Source organism: Elgaria multicarinata, chromosome 15, assembly GCF_023053635.1.
Source record: "Elgaria multicarinata webbii isolate HBS135686 ecotype San Diego chromosome 15, rElgMul1.1.pri, whole genome shotgun sequence".
In the NCBI taxonomy this organism is placed as follows: Eukaryota; Metazoa; Chordata; class Lepidosauria; order Squamata; family Anguidae; genus Elgaria; species Elgaria multicarinata.
The window spans coordinates 26,709,833-26,727,459 of record NC_086185.1 but is presented as its reverse complement, the minus strand read 5'-3'; the positions used below and the strand labels follow the sequence as shown (position 1 = coordinate 26,727,459).

Genomic DNA, 17,627 nt, shown 5'->3' with positions numbered 1-17,627 from the left:
TGCCACATCCTCTCCTGACCGTGGCGGCATGCACGAAACGGAACCCGGGCTGGCTTGGGCCCTTGTTGGGAACCCGGAGGCAGTTCGCGGACGCACCGGGGGCTTGTCTGACGTGACGCCAGGCGGAGGCATATTCCGTGCGGTGGGCACAGAAAAGAAAAAGAGCGGGGTGGGGTGGGGGTGGGAGAGAGCGAACGAGAGAGAGAGAGAGAGAGAACGCCTGCCAGAAGTCGATGAATATGAAACAATCTTTTTTATTGGATGCCTGCCCAGACTTTCTGCTGCAACGGTAAATGTGATTGGGTGCTCCCTTGCTACCACGCACAGCTGTATGTGGGAAATGCCCTGTTCTCGCTCTCTCCCTCGCTTTTTTTTTAATTATTATTTGAAAAAAAACCCACCCACCACCACCTACAATGGCTGACTTCAGTACGCCGCACTGTCAGTATCTAGAGATTTCCTGTTAAAAATGAATTTCCAGTCGCTTCTCTGAGCAAGAATGGGAAGCCACAGGGTGGGAATTCTGCCTTGGCTTAGCTGATACTATTTCTTCTTTCCTGCAGGTTGCTGAAAAGTGCCTTCCTTGAAGCTGGCGTCATCACCGCTGCTTGGATTTCTGTCTAAGGCTTTGCCTCGCTCGCTTTTTTAAAACAATATATATACGTATATATATTCCCTTCTCTCTTTTTTTTTTGCTCTGTCTTTTTTTTAAAAAAAAAAAAGTTTGGCGTTGCTTGCAGTTCATATCCTGACGGCAACTCACCCATCTTTCATTTTTTTTCCCTTCCCCTTTTACAACTCAATTTGCTCAGCCATTTTTTCCCCTCCCTCCTCCTGACTATGTAGCAAACTCAACTCTTCTTTTAGAAAAACAAAATCAAAATCAAAATCAAACAAAAGAAAAAAGGAAATCATACCATTTCTTCCGTTGGTTTGAATACTTGCAACTTTGTCGGGGGGGTGTTTAGGAGCAAGAAGGAAGTGTAGGAACTTGTCAAAAGAGTTTTGCCCCAGCCAAGAAACGAAACCATTCCGCTCAACCTGCAGCCTTGTCTGGGTTTTTTTGTTTTGTTTTCGGGGGAATTTTTGTGTGTGAGAATAATTGAAAGCAGTAACTGGAGAGCACAGAATCATTCGGGAAGGGGGGGGGGAAAGTCTGCCAGTTATTTTTAAATAATTTTGGCAGTGGCACAAAATATTATATATATATATATATAAAAAATATATAACATTTCTATTTTAACTTCAACAATTGCACTTTTTAGGAGCTGGCCTCTAATTTGATTTTTGAGTTCATTCTGATGAGATTTCTATTTTATGATTGGCTTTACGTTTAATCCTTGTTTTCGACAAACACAATTTGAGTTCTATGGAAACCTAAGTGCTGACGAATAGAAATTTTACCAAAGCAACAAGTTAGTTATCTCTTCACTTCTTTTTTTTTTTAACTTGGAATTCCCTTTTTAAACTTTTTTCCCTCTTAAAATATCATCAGTACTATTCTCCGGAAGAAGGGTGGTGTTACGTGTGGTTTCATTTCTCCCCCCCCCCCCCACGTTTTTTTTCCCCTTCCTTTTTTTTTCCTTTTCCTTTTTTTCTTGTGGGTAGTTTTTAATATGGCTATGAACGTTTCTTTGGTTCGTGATACAAAATGGCTGACGTTAGAAGTATGTCGAGAATTTCAGAGAGGTACTTGCTCTCGCTCCGACACAGAGTGCAAGTTTGCTCACCCGTCACGGAGTTGCCACGTGGAAAACGGACGCGTTATCGCCTGCTTTGACTCTCTCAAGGTAAGGATTGCCTTAACACCTTTCTTCCTGGGTCTTGCTGCATTGAGGTGTTTTCTACCAGTCATTGGTTAAAGTATCAAACCTGGGAAGAAAATCAACTCCCTGTGCTGGCACACACCTGACTCCCCAATAGCTTTGAGGAGGGGGCTGATTTACCATGTATTTTGTAGGCCCAAAGTCTCCCCACCCTGCCTTCAGCTCAATCCTCAACAGCTCCAGTTATACAATCTTGGACAGGCTTACAAAGACCTCCATCTCAGGACCTGCTGAGTTGCTGTGGGTCGCAGTAGCCCAATATTGGGGCTAGAGCAATGGGCTACGTTAGCACCATAAATTGAAATGTGGGGAACGCCATGGCTTAAGAGGGAGGAATAGGGGATCTGTGTGCAAGTGCTTGTACAGAATCTAATCATCGTGTGTGGCACTACCACGGTGCTGAAAAGTGCTCCACGTGTATTATCTTGCTGAGCTTTTCACCACCCCTGTATGATGGGTCAGTTTTAATATACCCAGATGAGAAAGACTGAGGCTGGTAGAGAGACTTTGGCCTGTTTAAGGTTCCCTGGGGCCTTCATTGGCACATAAGAGTTTTGCACTGGGCGTTTTGTGGCTTGTGGTTCATCTTTGGTCTACCATCGGACTAGCCACTCAAACCGGGTTGAGATGACCGACGGTGGCTCCTCCATATTTTTCATCCAGATCCATGTTCTAGAAAAGCAAGAATGTTGTCTTAGGTCTTATCTAGACCTAAAGTTTATCCCGGGATTCTCCCGGGGTCATCCCTGTTCATGTAAATGACACACAGGATATCCCAGGAGCAGGCAGGGACAACCCCGGGACGATCCCATGATAAACCTTAGGTCTAGCTAAGGCCTGAGATAAACTTGCTATAGCAACAGCAGAAAAATGGATTTAACTTGGCAACTTGCTTTTTGGCTTCCTTTAGACTGTGCTGGCCTCTTTGAACGCTCTCGTCATTGGTTTCTCGCCTTCTCGTTCGAACAATGCAAGAGCAGGTCACATGACCACATTTTCCCGCCAGCTCACACCGGCTGCTACCATTTCCTCTGTCCCAACCAGCATTGCCTTGCCATATGAATTCTGTGGGAAGGCCAGCAGCAGCATAATAAAGCTTATTGTGTTGGAATAACTTCAGTGGCTTATAGGAACGGATCCTTAGAGAGAGGAAAGAGTGTTGAATCTCACTCTTCTAGAGAAGGGAATTTAATTTACGGAACACTCTCCTTGCCTTTTGTAGACAGCTTAAAATTGTGTTATTCCAACCATCCTTTTTGTCTGATTTGAGTTTGGTCCGGGCCTTTTATTCTCTGCCGCTGTGAGACTGTTGTTGTCAATTTGTATTATTATATTTTATTTTTATTATTACTTGATTGTTAGCTACTTTGGAGGGAGAGGGTGGGTGTGTCCCATTTGGGGATCAAATGTGGAGATACAAAGTTTTTAATAAATCCCTACATATGAAACTTCACCCAAGGAGGTCATGTTTATACCATCGGATCCTCAACACCGTGATCTGGGTTAGGCTGCGAGAGAGTTATGGGCCCCATGTTACCCAGAAAGCTGCCTCATTATACCAAAGGGCAGCTAAAATAATCAAGAGACTGGAGCATCTCCCCTATGGGGGCAGGTTACAACAATATGGGGTTGTGTCGCATGGGGAAAAAGTGAGTCAGGGGAGACATGATGGAGGTGTATAAAATTGTGCATGTTGTGTAGAATGTGGAGAGAGAGACATTTTTCTCTCTCTCTCATAATACTAGAACCTGGGGTCATTCCATGAAGCTGATTGGTGGGTGATTCTGGACAGAGAAGAGGAAGGACTTCTTCACACAGCGCATAGTCAAACTATAGAATTCACTACCACAACATGTGGTGATGGCCACCGATCTGGATGGCTTTAAAAGGGGGTTAGACAAATTCCTGGAGGAGAAGGCTTTCAGTGGCTACTAGTCCTGATGGCTCTATAGTGCCCCCAGTTCCAGTGTCAGGGGCAATGTGCCTGCTGGGGAACATGGGGAGGAGAGTACTGTTTCACTCCTGCCCTGCTTGTGGATTTTCTGTGGGCAGCTGGTTGGCCACTGTGAACAGTGTGCTGGACTAGATGGACCCTTGGTCAGATCCAGCAGGGCTCTTCTTAAGTTCAGTCCATCCCTCCAGGTTCCTCAACCATTGATTGTTAGCTGGTTTTCTCCTTTTTTTCCTTCCATTTTGAAAGATGGCAATGCCTCCCCTTTTGGCCTTTGGCCCAGCCTTTTTTGGCTACCTACCAACCAATCACAACTGACTGGTTACTGACTGCTTTTCTGATCTCGTGATAGCGCTGGCTGTTCTTGAAATGGCAGCCTTTCGTTGCAGAACTGAATACAGGGAAAGGGTCGTGAGTTGCTTAATCCGGTATTTTTTATTTCCCAAAGAGCTCCGAGCTGCGGTAATGTCCTCCCTCCATTTTATCCTCACAGCGACCCCGTCAGGTAGGTCAGGAAGTGACCAGTCCAAAATCACCCAAAAGGAGCCTCATGGCTGAGAGAGGATTGGAACCTCGGCCTCACCGGTCCAAGTCCGACACCGTGAGCCCCTCTGATCACTATACCAGCCTCCCCAGACATGGTGCCCTCCAGATCTCTTGGACTTCAACTCCCACTTGCCTTAGCCACCATGGCCATTGGTGAGGAATCCTGGGAATTGTGGTCCCAAACATCTGCCAGGCACCACATTGGAGTATGATGCGGTGGCAGTATCCCCCCACTCCTATGGTAGGCCAAGGACCATAGCTCAGTAGTGGAGTACCTGCTTTGCATGCAGAAGGCTGCAGGTTTGATCCCGGCATCGACAGGTAGGACAGGTAAAACTTCTCCCAGGTCCAATTTTCAGCATCTCTAGGTAGGGCAGGAAAAAACCTCTGCCTAAAACCCTGGAGAGCCGCTGCTTCCAGTCAGTGCTGATAATACCGAACTAGATGGACTGAGCTAGATCTGACTCCGAATAAGGCAGCTTCTGATGTTCCTTCCAGGTCAGATAGGATGGGGAGATGTTGACTCCCAGACGCAGCAGCTTGGGGCTGTGAAGGAAGAGGTTTTGACAATGGGAGGGATCAAGGTTGTATCAAGGCCTTCACCTTCAAGGAGCTCCAGAGTAGTTGCCATGCCTAGAAGAACAGCTTCCTACCTGAGGAATCCCACTTTAAGGGACGTTATTATGTATTGAGGGGTGCAGTGGCGGTATTAAGAGAAATGCTAAACTTCCAGCATTGAGGTAGGCGCTGACCAGTCCTGTAAGTGTCTTGGGCTTCCAAAGAAGAGGTGTTGAGTTGAACGGGGTGGGGTGGAGGTTGTATCCTCTGAGATACCAGCGCAAGTAAGCAAGGCCTAGGTACGGGTGGCCCCTTACACTAAAAAGATTAACACTGAGACCAGTTTGTTTTTTGAGGCCAAAGGGGCACCTTGGCTGAGGTTTAAGGACAGGTCTCTGATATGGTCTTGTTGCTGGGAGTTAGTGGCCGAAACCAAGGGAACGCTTTCGAGAATTTAATAGGCCGGAGAGCTTGCCCGTTGGAGTTTGGTTAGGGTATAGTGCACCTCTGTGCACTGTTAGGGGGAAGTTAGAAGGTGTGTGTTACAAACTGGATACCGGGGATACCTGCTGGGCAGCTGAGACAGGACTGAAAGGGCTGAGCCGATTTACCAGCTGTCCTTCAAGCCTGGCTGGTTTTTCCGGAAGTTAGTGCAGCTTCGTTGCTTTTCAGGAAGAGAACCTTTGAACCTTTTTTTTTAAAAAAAAAAAACTTTACTCACATTCCTGCCAGCTAAAAATGCAAGGGAAGAATCATAATGAAGAAAGACTGAAAGAACTGGGCATGTTTAGCCTGGAGAAGGGAAGATTGAGGGGAGACATGATAGCACTCTTCAAATACTTAAAAGGTTGTCACACAGAGGAGGGCCAGGATCTCTTCTCGATCCTCCTAGAATGCAGGACATGGAATAACGGGCTCAAGTTACAGGAAGCCAGATTTCAGCTGGACAGCAGGAAAAACTTCCTGACTGTTAGAGCAGTACGACAATGGAACCAGTTACCTAGGGAGGTTGTGGGCTCTCCCACACTAGAGGCCTTCAAGAGGCATCTGTCGGGGATGCTTTAGGGTGGATTCCTGCATTGAGCAGGGGGTTGGACTCGATGGCCTTGTAGGCCCCTTCCAACTCTGCTATTCTATGATTCTATGATAATGAACGGACATTGAGGATTTCTATGGCCAGTCTCTGGTTGACCAGAAAGTACAAAATAAAAGTATAAACTCATAGACCATATGGAACTTTTTCATTGTACGACATTTTGATAGCTTGTTCTATAGGCGTCTCATTAATGTAAATGATAAATAAGTACATTATTTGTTTGATTTTAAATGTTCAAATCCTGCCCCCCTGGAGTCAAATCCAGCCCAGAGGGTGCACCAGATGGCCACGCCCCTTTCCTCTGGCTCCACCCCTTTCCCCTACCTAGTGGTCCTTTGGTTCCCAGCTTTTGTGGAGTTTTTCCCCCATTCTAAAAGTTTGAAATGTCTCTCTTAAGGCTTTGTTTCTGGCAGTCAGAGCTTAACGCTGGTTTACAATCTAAATAGTCATGGCATACAAGGAAAAAGAATGGGTAGGGAAGAGGAATAATGCTTATAATATAATTTATAACTTACATCCTACTCTTGGACATTCGTACTTGGAGAACGATGTTCCTATCAAAGTCTACATTTAGCCCTTGGACCTCAGTTTGCCCACCTCTACAATACTCAGATGAAACCAACATTAAAGGCTTGTCAGGAATTCTGCCTCTCATCGTTCTTTCTGAGTTGCCAAGTGTGTTGAGGGTGCAATCTAAATAAATAGATGATGATGATGGTGATGATAATAAACCAAATTGACACAATTAGCTGGGAGATTCAATCCCATATACTAATAGCGAACTCAATATCCCAGTGCCAATCTTTAGGGAAGCATCAGCATGCTTCAGGGAAACCTAAGGTTTGCAGAAGCTTAAAACTCTTCTGAGTTGTAAAAAAGAAAGAAATGTTTCAATAACAGAATGCTGAGTGTCCTGTATGCATGGGGGCAGCGGGGCGGGGGAGACAAGGAGGAGGTGAAATGGTATGCTGGAAGAGGATTTGTCTGAGCAGGAGCCCTCCACGCTGCAACATTTCATTGCAGGTCACATGTGTTCAGTTCAAATTCTTATTTAAATTCTCATCTTTTGTCCCTGGGGTAGTTTTGAAACATACAAAATATCCAAAGAGGGGGCGAAACCCGTCCAAAAGTATTTATTAAAGCAAAGCAATGCAACATTTTGAAACCCCTGCCTAAAAGAAATTGGAGGGAGAGCCTGACGGATCTCTAGAGAAAGAGTAGCGGTGCCACAGCTGAGAAGGCCCCGCCTTTCGTGGTTATAATGGTCTAAGACGGCACAGAGAGGAAATCCTCCAAGGTTGATCTTAAAGCTCAGCACGTCTCTAGGGAAGAAGAGGTACGGTTCCCCTCTATTCGGCACTGGTTAGGCCTCATCTTGAATATTGTGTCCAATTGTGTCCTCACTTCAAGAAGGATGCAGAGAAGCTGGCGCGTGTTCAGAGGAGGGCAACGAGGATGATCAGGGGTCTGGAAACAAAGCCCTGTGAGGAGAGATTGAAAGAACTGGGCATGTTTAGCTTGGAGAAGAGAAGATTGAGGGGAGACAGGATAGCACTCTTCAAGGACTTGAAAGGTTGTCACACAGAGGAGAGCCAGGATCTCTTCTCAATCATCCCAGAGTGCAGGACACGGAATAATGGGCTCAAGTTACAGGAAGCCAGATTCCGGCTGGACATCAGGAAAAACTTCCTGACTGTTAGAGCAGTATGACGATGGAAGCAATGACCTAGGGAAGTTGTGGGCTCTCCCACGCTAGAGGGATTCAAGAGGCAGCTAGACAGCCATCTGTCAGGGAGGCTTTAAGGTGGATTTCTGCATTGAGCAGGGGGTTGGACTCGATGGCCTTTGAGGCCCTTTCCAACTCTACTATTCTATGATTCTATGATATGATACCTGATGTGCTCCACTTCACTCAGGCATTTTTCCCTTCTGAAATAGTCTTACCAATGCTTTCTTCATGGTCCTGTTTATGCTATGCTTTATTCCTGAAGTGCAGGAACCGGAAAAGCCTGTAGCGTTGCTCTTGTTAATGTGGATTCAATAGCTAATTCCCAGATGCTCAAACTATGTTGAGTCAAACTGTGGTTGTTTAAAAAGAATGTGTGTGTGCTTCCCCCTTTGTTCGGCTGTGTCCTTGAATGTTTTGAGCTGCGGCCAGCAGCACCAGCACAAATATTTTGGATAAGAAGATTAATATGTTTACATTGCTTTTTATGACATTTGTTCAGTGCCTAAATATTTTGTGCAGCAATTCAGTTTGAGTCCCGTATTTGGTGGCCGTCCAACATAGCGACTGAACTCTGTTTTTATCTCTGAACATGTTGGTTTCCTTATGTGGATTTCTGACTTGGAAACAAATCAACTCGACTTGCTAAGCAGGACTGATGCAATTTACCTCCAAAGGGGCATCACTTTTCTTTTCTTGCCCCCCCCCCCCCCAAATTTGGGCACGTTTGTGTTCTGGCCTTCAAACCTCTAGGAAAAACAAGGATCATGGAATGCAGTGACCGAAGCACTAATCATCTTCCGCTTCCTTTTCCCAGTCAAGCTTTCTGGCTAATGGGGAAAGGAGAAATTCAGGGAGAATTTTGTTCCCGTTCAGAACTCATGTGAAGTTGTCCCATTCGCAACTCTGAACATGAGCAGGAATGTAATTCCCAGGAAATGTTTGCACTTTCTCAGACTTGCGTTCTTGTTTGAAAGTGTGCACTTGTCCCTTGCATTTTCACACTTTAGCACACTTGGGGAGATGTCCCCAACCGCCCCTTTAGCCTATTGGGGGAAAGCGCGCATTTGGGGTGCATGGTTGGAAAAGTGTGCATTTTCCTTGTGAGCTCAAACATCGCTCTTCCTTCCATCCTTATAGAAAGTTGCCTATAGATCCCTGCGTCAAAGGGGAAAACCAGTGGCGGTTATGACTTCGCAATCTGCCGTCATCTTTCAGATCGTGTTACATCCTGGCAGATCTATGTAATTAAGGTGACTGAACTGACAGTAATCCTTAAAAGTGCACACGGGCGAATTGGAGAGAAATACCACTTAGTTGAGCAGGAGCAACCTATGGGATTTAATTTTAAAAGAATGCAGGCCGCCTTTCTCACCGCGTCCACACCATCACCAGAAGCAGACTCTCTTTGAAAAACAATCGAGTGCTTAAAATATTTAAAGTATTTCAATGCAGCTGTCCCATTCAAATCCCCGAACAAATGGTATGTGCAGTAGCTTACAAGCATCGTTAAAAAGACAGAAAGATAACAATACCGCGAGAGGGAATGACAGATTTAAAGCACCAACAGGATCTCATCTGTCTTGCAGCAATGTCCTGGGTTATACGTAACAAGAAGTTTGGATTATTTAGAATTATTGTTTATTTAGCTTAGGGAAAAGGGTGAATGGGGGTGGAGCATGTAGTGGTGTACACCACACCACCAGTGTGGTGTAGTGGTTAGAGTGATGGACTGGGAGTCAGGAGTTCTGGGTTCTAGTCCCCACTCGGCCATGGAAACCCACTGGGTGACTTTGGGCCAGTCACAAACTCGCAGCCCAACCTACCTCACAGGGTCGTTGTTGTGAGGAGGAGGATTGTGTACGTCACTTTGAGTTCCTTAAGTAGGAAGAAAGGCGAGATATAAACATAATGAATAAATAAAATTATTCATAGTGTGGAGAAGGAGAACTTTTTCGGCCTCTCTCATCATACTAGAACTCGGGGTCTTCCGATGAAGCAGAGTGCTGTACAGTTCAGGACAACAGGTGCTTCCAACCCGGGCTTTTATTGCGTTGCCTCATTCACAGAATTTTACAGGCGGCCCACATGATGATGGCTTCAGTTTGTAGCCCTCCAGCCACTTTTTCTATCTTTTTCCTTACCAGAGAAAAAAAATCTGTTAAGGAAAAAAAGACGGATCAGCTGCACAAAGCCTTTTGAGTGAGTGCCACACTTCTAAAAGAGGTTGGAGGACTAGCAGAGTCTAAGGACAGGGTAGACAACCCCATGCTTTCCAGATGTTGTGGACTACAACTCTCATCAGCCCCATCCAGCACGGGGAATGGTCAGGAGGCATGGGACTTGTCATCCCAAGACCTCTGCCTACCCCGTTGGAAAGCATCTTCGACCTTCTTGGTGAGACACCTGTTTGCCTGTGGATCTGTTAGGCAGCGTTTATTTAAACCCTGTGAGTGTCTCTCCTTTCCAGCCTTTCTTCTCTGCACATCTGCATCAGGCTCTCGCTGCTGGAAGGGGTGGGTGTTCTGGGGACAAACTTGCAAACTCAGAAGGGAAAATTACCATAGCGCCGAGCTTGAAGCCGCATTAATATTTCAGGAGCTCTCGGCTGTTCCACATGGCCTCTCATGCTTCGCACGTAGCATGCACGTTGCACTCTTTTGCAACTCCGTGGCTTCCGTGGGATTCCCGGTACCATGCAGAGCCAGGATGCGTGTGAGCACCATGGAAAGGGAAAACAATCTTTGAGTCTGTAGTGGGCAGTTGCTGCCATGCTCTCTGAACACCCACTGGGGTCACTGAAGTCAGTGAAATTCATTGTCAATCTCAGCTGCTCTGGCCTCGGTCACATTGCACACTGACTGAGCCTCGAGCGTTTTCCCAAATGGCCGAGGTGGGATCTGTTAGCCAGTGTGTGCCCTGTAGGATTGGGCCTGCAGGCGTTCCATCAGGTATTGTGGTCCCAAGCCGTGTAAGGCTTTATAGGTCAAAACCAGCACCTTGAATTGGGCTCGGAAACATACAGGCAGCCAGTGCAAGCGGACCAGAGCAAGTGTTATATGGTCGAACCTTCTGGTTCCCGAAATCAATCTGGCCGCTGCATTTTGCACGAGCTGCAGCTTCCGAAAGCTATCTAAACTGGTGGCCATCATTACATCTTGTCAAAAAGAATTCCATACTTTAACTCTGCGCTGTGTGAAGAAGTCTTTCCTTTTAGCTCCCCTGAATCTCCCATCAAACATCATCATGGCAGGACCCCAGCTTCTACTATTATGAGAGAGGGAGAGAAATGTCTCCCTATCCACGTTCTTAGCACTGTGCCGAATTTTGTACACCTCCATCATGTCTCCCCTGACTCGCCTTTTTTCTAAGCTTAAACAGTCCCAGATTGTTCAACCTGTCTTGGAATGATAGGAGTTGTAGCCCATTGCATCTGGAGGCTCCCAGGTAGAGATGGACAAGTCTGTCCATTTTGGTTTCTTGTTTTTCCAGTCTTAAATTCGGTTTGTCCAGAACTTTGAGAATTTTTGTTTACATTTGCATGAATATTCATAAGTGTGTTTTCGCCCAACGCACACATTTTTGCAAGCCGCTTTCCTAATATAGTGCATATTTGAACATTATTTTTTGTGATATGCATATATTTTTTATTGGAGAACTCCACCGTGAAATTCGGAAACTTGCGAATTTTGAAGCATCGCCGAGTTTCAGTTTGTGTAGTGCTTTGGAAGTGTGAATTTAAGTTAATTCGCATTAAAATGAGAACTGAACAAATTCTTCCCCCATACCTAGTGTCAAGTTGGAACGCTAGAGTAGACACTATTGGGTTAGTAAAATTACCGATCTGACTCGACACAACGCAGCTTTATCTGTGCAAAATCTAGAACAAATCTAACACTTTTCTGCAGTTGTGCATTACACCAGAAGATTACTAGTACAGAGCAAGCTGTCTTTAAGGGAACCTTGTCCACGATTAGTGGTCTTTTTGAGGAACCACTCAAAGTTTGCAAAGTTTGCAAAGCAAATTGAGAGACGAGGTTTGTTCGATTAAGCCAGCCAGCCCTAACCTGTTGCCTTCCAGATGTTTTGGACTGCAACTCCCAGAATTCCTAGCTCTCATGGGCCTTCTGATTAGGAATGCCGGGATTTGCAGCTGAATGCAGCTGGAGGGCCACCAGCTTGGGGAAAGCTGATTGAAGGCTTTCTTGACTTTTCAGCCAGATCACATTGTGTGTGAAAGAAGTTGGTAATCTGATGTGCTTGCCACACAAACCCAGATTGTTATCCGACGCACCAATTTGGAATGCTCAGAAAGCACTAGCTTTTGGCAAACGATCTGAGAAAAACGTTGGCTGTCATGTGCACAATGGAAGCTAGCAGCAAAAAAGTGGCTCACCAAAAACGTGAGTTTTTGGTTGTTCTATCTTGTATGGTCATTTGACCCAGCAGCGAATTTTATCCAGCCATTTAGCTTCCTGAGTAATTACTATAAGCAAACGTGTTTTCTTAGTCATAGCAGGATGTGGCAGTTAATGCAGCTTTCGCAGAAGGACAGGTTTAATTTAAAACTGCTTACACTGAATGTTTCGTGCACTCTTTCAAAATGTGTCTTTGGATTTCTTTGTCAAAGAGAAAACTGGTTCTGGGTGCTTGATACAGACCTGGAGGTTGAGAAACAGTGTCATACATAAGAACATGAGTAGAGCCCTGCTGGATCAGACCGAGGATCCATCTAGTCCAGCACTCTGTTCACACAGGGGCCAACCAACTGCAACAGCACCTAACCATCCATGCGCCCCAGCAACTAGTGTACATACTGTCTTTGATACTGGAGGTTGCACATAGCCATCAGGTCTAGTAGCCCTTGATAGCGTTCCCCTCCAGGAAATTATCCACACATACCCTTTTAAAGCCATCCAAATTGGTGGCCATCACTACATCTTGTGGTAGCAAATCTCATAGTTTAACTCTGTTTGAAGAAGTCCTTCCTTTTATCTGTCCTAAATCTCCCGCCAATCAGCTTCACACGAGGACCAAATTGGGTTCTAATATTATGAGAGAGGGAGAGAAATGTCTCTCTATTCCCATTCTCCATACCATGCATAATTTTGTGGAGAAGGAAGGCTGTGTAGCAGAACGGCTGGAAGCTGCTGTATACCAGGTCAGACTGTTGGTCCATCTACCCCAATATTCTCCATCCTAAGTAGCAGCAGCTCTCCAGAGTCTCTCAGGAAGGTAAGGCTCCCCCCATCCCCTGTTACCTAATTCCTTTGAATTGAAGATGCTGGGGATTAAATCATAGAATCATAGAATAGAATCATAGAATAGTAGAGTTGGAAGGGGCCTACAAGGCCATCGAGTCCAACCCCCTGCTCAATGCAGGAATCATAGAATAGTAGAGTTGGAAGGGGCCTACAAGGCCATCGAGTCCAACCCCCTGCTCAATGCAGGAATCATAGAATAGTAGAGTTGGAAGGGGCCTACAAGGCCATCGAGTCCAACCCCCTGCTCAATGCAGGAATCCACCCTAAAGCATCCCTGACAGATGGTTGTTCGGCTGCCTCTTGAAGGCCTCTAGTGTGGAAGAGCCCACAACCTCCCTAGGTAACTGGTTCCATTGTCGTACTGCTCTAACAGTCAGGAAGTTTTTCCTGATGTCCAGCTGGAATCTGGCTTCCTTTAACTTGAGCCCGTTATTCCGTGACCTGCACTCTGGGAGGATCGAGAAGAGATCCAGGCCCTCCTCTGTGTGACAACCTTTCAAGTATTTGATGAGTGCTGTCCTGTCTCCCCTCAATCTTCTCTTCTCCAGGCTAAACATGCCCAGTTCTTTCAGTCTCTCTTCGTAGGGCTTTGCTTCCAGACCCCTGTTCAAACCTGGAGCCTTCTGCATGCAAAGCATGCCCTTCAGGACACCTATTGCAAGGCCTCCACCACAAAAGATGTTAGCACCTGGGCAAGCTTAGATGGAACCAGCTCATCCTTCAAATACACCGGTCCCTGACCATTCAGGACTTTAAAGAGCAACACCAGCACTGGAAAGAAGTTATCAGTATAGATCTTTAATAACAGGAATCAACCAGGCCATTACTCTATCTAACTCAGTATTGGTTATACCAGCCTGGTAGCCTCCAGATGTTTTCAACCCAACCATGCTGGTTTGGACGGATGGGTGTTAAAGCCCAAAACATCTGAGGGAACCAAGTTGAGGAAGGATAGGCTGTCCAGGGACTCAGAGATAGGTCTTTCTCAGCCATACCTGGAAATGACAGGGATTGAACCTGGGACTTTCTGTATATAAACCATGTGCTCTACCTCTGACCCCTCCATTTCAGAGAACTGTTGGATTTGTTATGAATAAGTGAAGCTGTCTTCTGTTGAGTGTCACCAGTGGTCCATGTAGCCCAGTACCATATATTCAGGGATGGGCAGAAAGTAGGTCTCCAAATTCTGGGACTTCAACTCCCAGCATTCCTGATCATTGGCCATGCTGTCTGGGGCTCATGGGAGTTGAAGTCCAAAGCATCTGGAGATCTACCTTCTGCCCCATCCCTTCTCTAGCAGGCAGCTATTCACCCAGCTCTCAAGCATAGATCTTTACCATCTCCCTACTACCTGATCTTGCCAGGGAACGAACCTGGGTCGTCGTCATTACCCTCATCACATTGTGAATATGGCGCTTTTCCACCATGCTCAAAGCAGCTCACAGCATCAGAATACAACATTACATTTTAAGATGACTAACAACTACAAGTCAGCAAGATTCAAGAAGTCCTACAGGTATAAATAAATATAAACTATGGTAAATAGTCCACAGATGATTCCTGCTAGCGCCTAACAGTAGACAAACATTTTCCAAATAGCAGCGGAAAGGATACGTCTTATCCACGGCCTAACTCTTGCACCTTAGCAACAGACCTGAGACTCTGTTGGTCTCTAGGCATCTTCAGTAGCAAGAACAGCCTTTGTAGCTGGAATCAGTCAGGGGCTTGTCCTGCCAGGTCAGGTGGAAATGCGCCAGGAAAGCAGAGAACAAATCTTGCAGGACTCACAGCTAGATGCAAAGAATATGCTTTTCCGCTGAGCCATAACGTGTCCCCAAACATTACACAAATCTGGGTTTTCCTTCTCTAAGTTGTATAACTTCCAGTGAACTGAAATACCAGTTCTTCCATTACCCAGCCCCTGGGAAGATACTTCTCACTGTGATTTGGCAGCACTTAAAAGTGCTGGACCCGTTTCCCTTGTAAGATACACATATTTGAATTGAATCGGATTCAGTACTTTAAAATACAGACCAAGGGTCCATCTAGTGCAGTGCTGTGTTCACACAGTGGCCAACCAGCCATCGGCCAGGGACCAACAAGGCAGGACATGGTGCAATAGCACCCTCCCACCCATGTTCCCCAGCAACTGGTGCACACAGGCTTACTGCCTCGAATACTGGAGATAGCACATAACCATCAGGGCTAGTAGCCATGGATAGCCTTCGCCTCCAGGAATTTATCCAACCCCCTTTTAAAGCCATCCAAATTGGTGGCCATCACTACATCTTGTAGTGAGTTCCAGTGTCATTCCATTCATGCTTACGGAAGGTTTGGTTTCTTGCCCAATGGTACAGGCTGGCCTCTGTCGTCCGCCTGGGTCAGCGCCGGTCCCAGTGATAGACAACATTGCTGCCATTGGTTTGCTTCTGCATCAGAGCTACTGTGGCAGCCTCCTGTTCCCATTGGTCTTTCCTTGCGTGCCCTACATCCTTCCTTAGTTTTGGAAGTTGGGACTATGGCATCACAGGACTGTCTCTTCCACATGCCCTCGGATGGAACGGTCGGTGGCCTGGGATATCCCTCCACGAAGGAGAGGACATGGGTACTTCCAGATGAGCTTCCAGATGGTGTAATCTGCATCGAATCAGATTTTCCGTTGTTTTCTGATCAATGGCAGCTGCAGTTTGCTCAGCTTTCTATTAACGAGAAAAGATTTTCAAACAATGGACATCCCTATTCCGTATGTTATCGCCTTCTATTTGTAACCCTCCTCAGCGCTAGATGATCCCCCAAGAAATGGGTCGCTTCCATGTCATTTATTTTTATTTATTTTTGCATTTACATCCCGCCTGTCTTCCTCCAAGGAACCCAAGGTGGTGTACATAATCCTCCTCTCCATTTTTATCCTCACAACAACAACCCTGTGAGGTGGGTTGGGCTGAGAGTCTGTGACTGGCCCAAAGTCACCCAGTGGGTTTCCATGGCCGAGTGGGGACTAGAACCCAGAGCTCCCAACTTCCAGTCTGACATTTTAGCCACTACACCACACGGGCTCCCGTCTCATCATTTCTCTCCCCTCTTTTTCCGGAGACCCTCATGCTCAAAGGAGCTGTCGCTCTGGGAGTGGAATGTTGCTATCATACCCCTGAAGGCCTCATCCACAAACCTCTCTGCCTCGCTCATCTACTTTAGCCTCAAGGGAATGAACGTGGTCCCATTGCACTGAACGTGGTCCCACTGCACTGAACGTGGTCCCATTGCACTGAACGTGGTCCCACTGCACTGAACGTGGTCCCATCGCACTGAACGTGGTCCCATCGCACTGAACGTGTTTCCACTGCACTGAACGTGGTCCCATCGCACTAAACGTGGTCCCATCGCACTGAACGTGGTCCCATTGCACTACTTGCCCGCAACATTCGGTCCAGTGGGCAAGTAGTCATACATGTGACACTCTGTGCAGTGCACTGCATAGATCCCACATCCCTACTGGCTTTCTACCTGCGCAACTTGTTTTTATAATATATATAGGGGTTAGGAAGTTGTAAGATCAAAAGAACGGGAGGGTTGACTGCCTTGGTCGCCTCGCCCTGTTTCTAAACTCACCCAGGTGCTTAACTTGCTCATCTACTTAGCTGTTCCTCTTGCCAGTTTGTCACTCAGGCTGAGACGCTTTGCCAGCAGAGGTGGCTCCTTGTGCCACCTAGAGCGTGGCTCCCTTGCAGTCTGTCCTACTTTTATACCCTGCCTAGCCTCCCCCAACTGCAGCCAATTAGTTTAACAACGAAAGAGGGTGTAGATCATTAAAACTTCTCTGCATTCGTACAGCCTTGAACTCTGACCTTCCTGCCTCTCTCTTGTGGCAAAATTTGCTTTGATGTTACAGTGTGCCAGGCCCCCCTCTGGCTGCCATTGGCTTGCTTGCTCTGACGTCATCCCTTGGTCTATGGCAACTTCATTCTTCTGGGAAGGGAGGGCTTTTATCCGCTATTAATATTTCATTGGTGAGGACTTTTGAGACTTCCTGGATCTCCGTGTTGTCATCTGCTAGGAATTTAACTGAAATGTTTGTCTGCCCCGTTTAGAAGTGGGGTTTCCAATAAAAAAAAAAAAAATGTCCATCTATTATAAAGAATGCAAATCGTACAAAGTCATGGAAAGCAGTGTATTTCTACAGATGTGTATTGATTACCATCAATTATTTTCCGCACAAAATTGGAGGGTTTTGTTGCTTTAGAATTGCATTTATTGAGTGGTGTCTGTGTTACAAACGATGTGAATTGTGGGGCACACCGACAGCCCTGCCATAATAGTGCAAGTTTTCTTGCCTGCATTTTGGTGTGTAAAATATCTGGTATTTTACAGTTTTAATTGTGGTGAACCGCCCAGAGAATTCCGCCTATTGGGCAGTATAAAAATGTAATGGAAAAATAAATAGTCAAATAAATAATGCCTCCTCCACCTCTCTAGGAGCAGAGCAGTTGAGCCAGTATCAAACTGAGATTTGCTTGCTTTCTCCACACCTCTCACTGCCATTTGGAGAGTTCAGCCAGTCCCTGCCGGGGACTTTACTGGTGCCAAATTTTCCCCTTTCCTCCTCTTTTTTTTTTTTTTTTTTGCATTTCAATACAAAAAACGCTGCCAAATCTTACCTTTC

The 17,627-nt window shown here is 46.1% G+C and overlaps 1 protein-coding gene across 3 annotated transcripts in view; it reads left to right on the top strand.

Annotated features, from left to right (window-relative positions):
• MBNL3 (muscleblind like splicing regulator 3) overlaps window positions 1-17,627 on the top strand; it is a 109,399-nt gene that overhangs the window by 37,427 nt on the left and 54,345 nt on the right. For all 3 annotated transcript variants that reach the window (XM_063141592.1, XM_063141590.1, XM_063141591.1), the window contains exon 2: window positions 564-1,790. In XM_063141592.1, coding sequence (XP_062997662.1) covers window positions 1,617-1,790 — 174 coding nt within the window. In that variant the 5' untranslated portion in view covers window positions 564-1,616. The remainder of the gene's footprint in view (window positions 1-563; window positions 1,791-17,627) is intronic.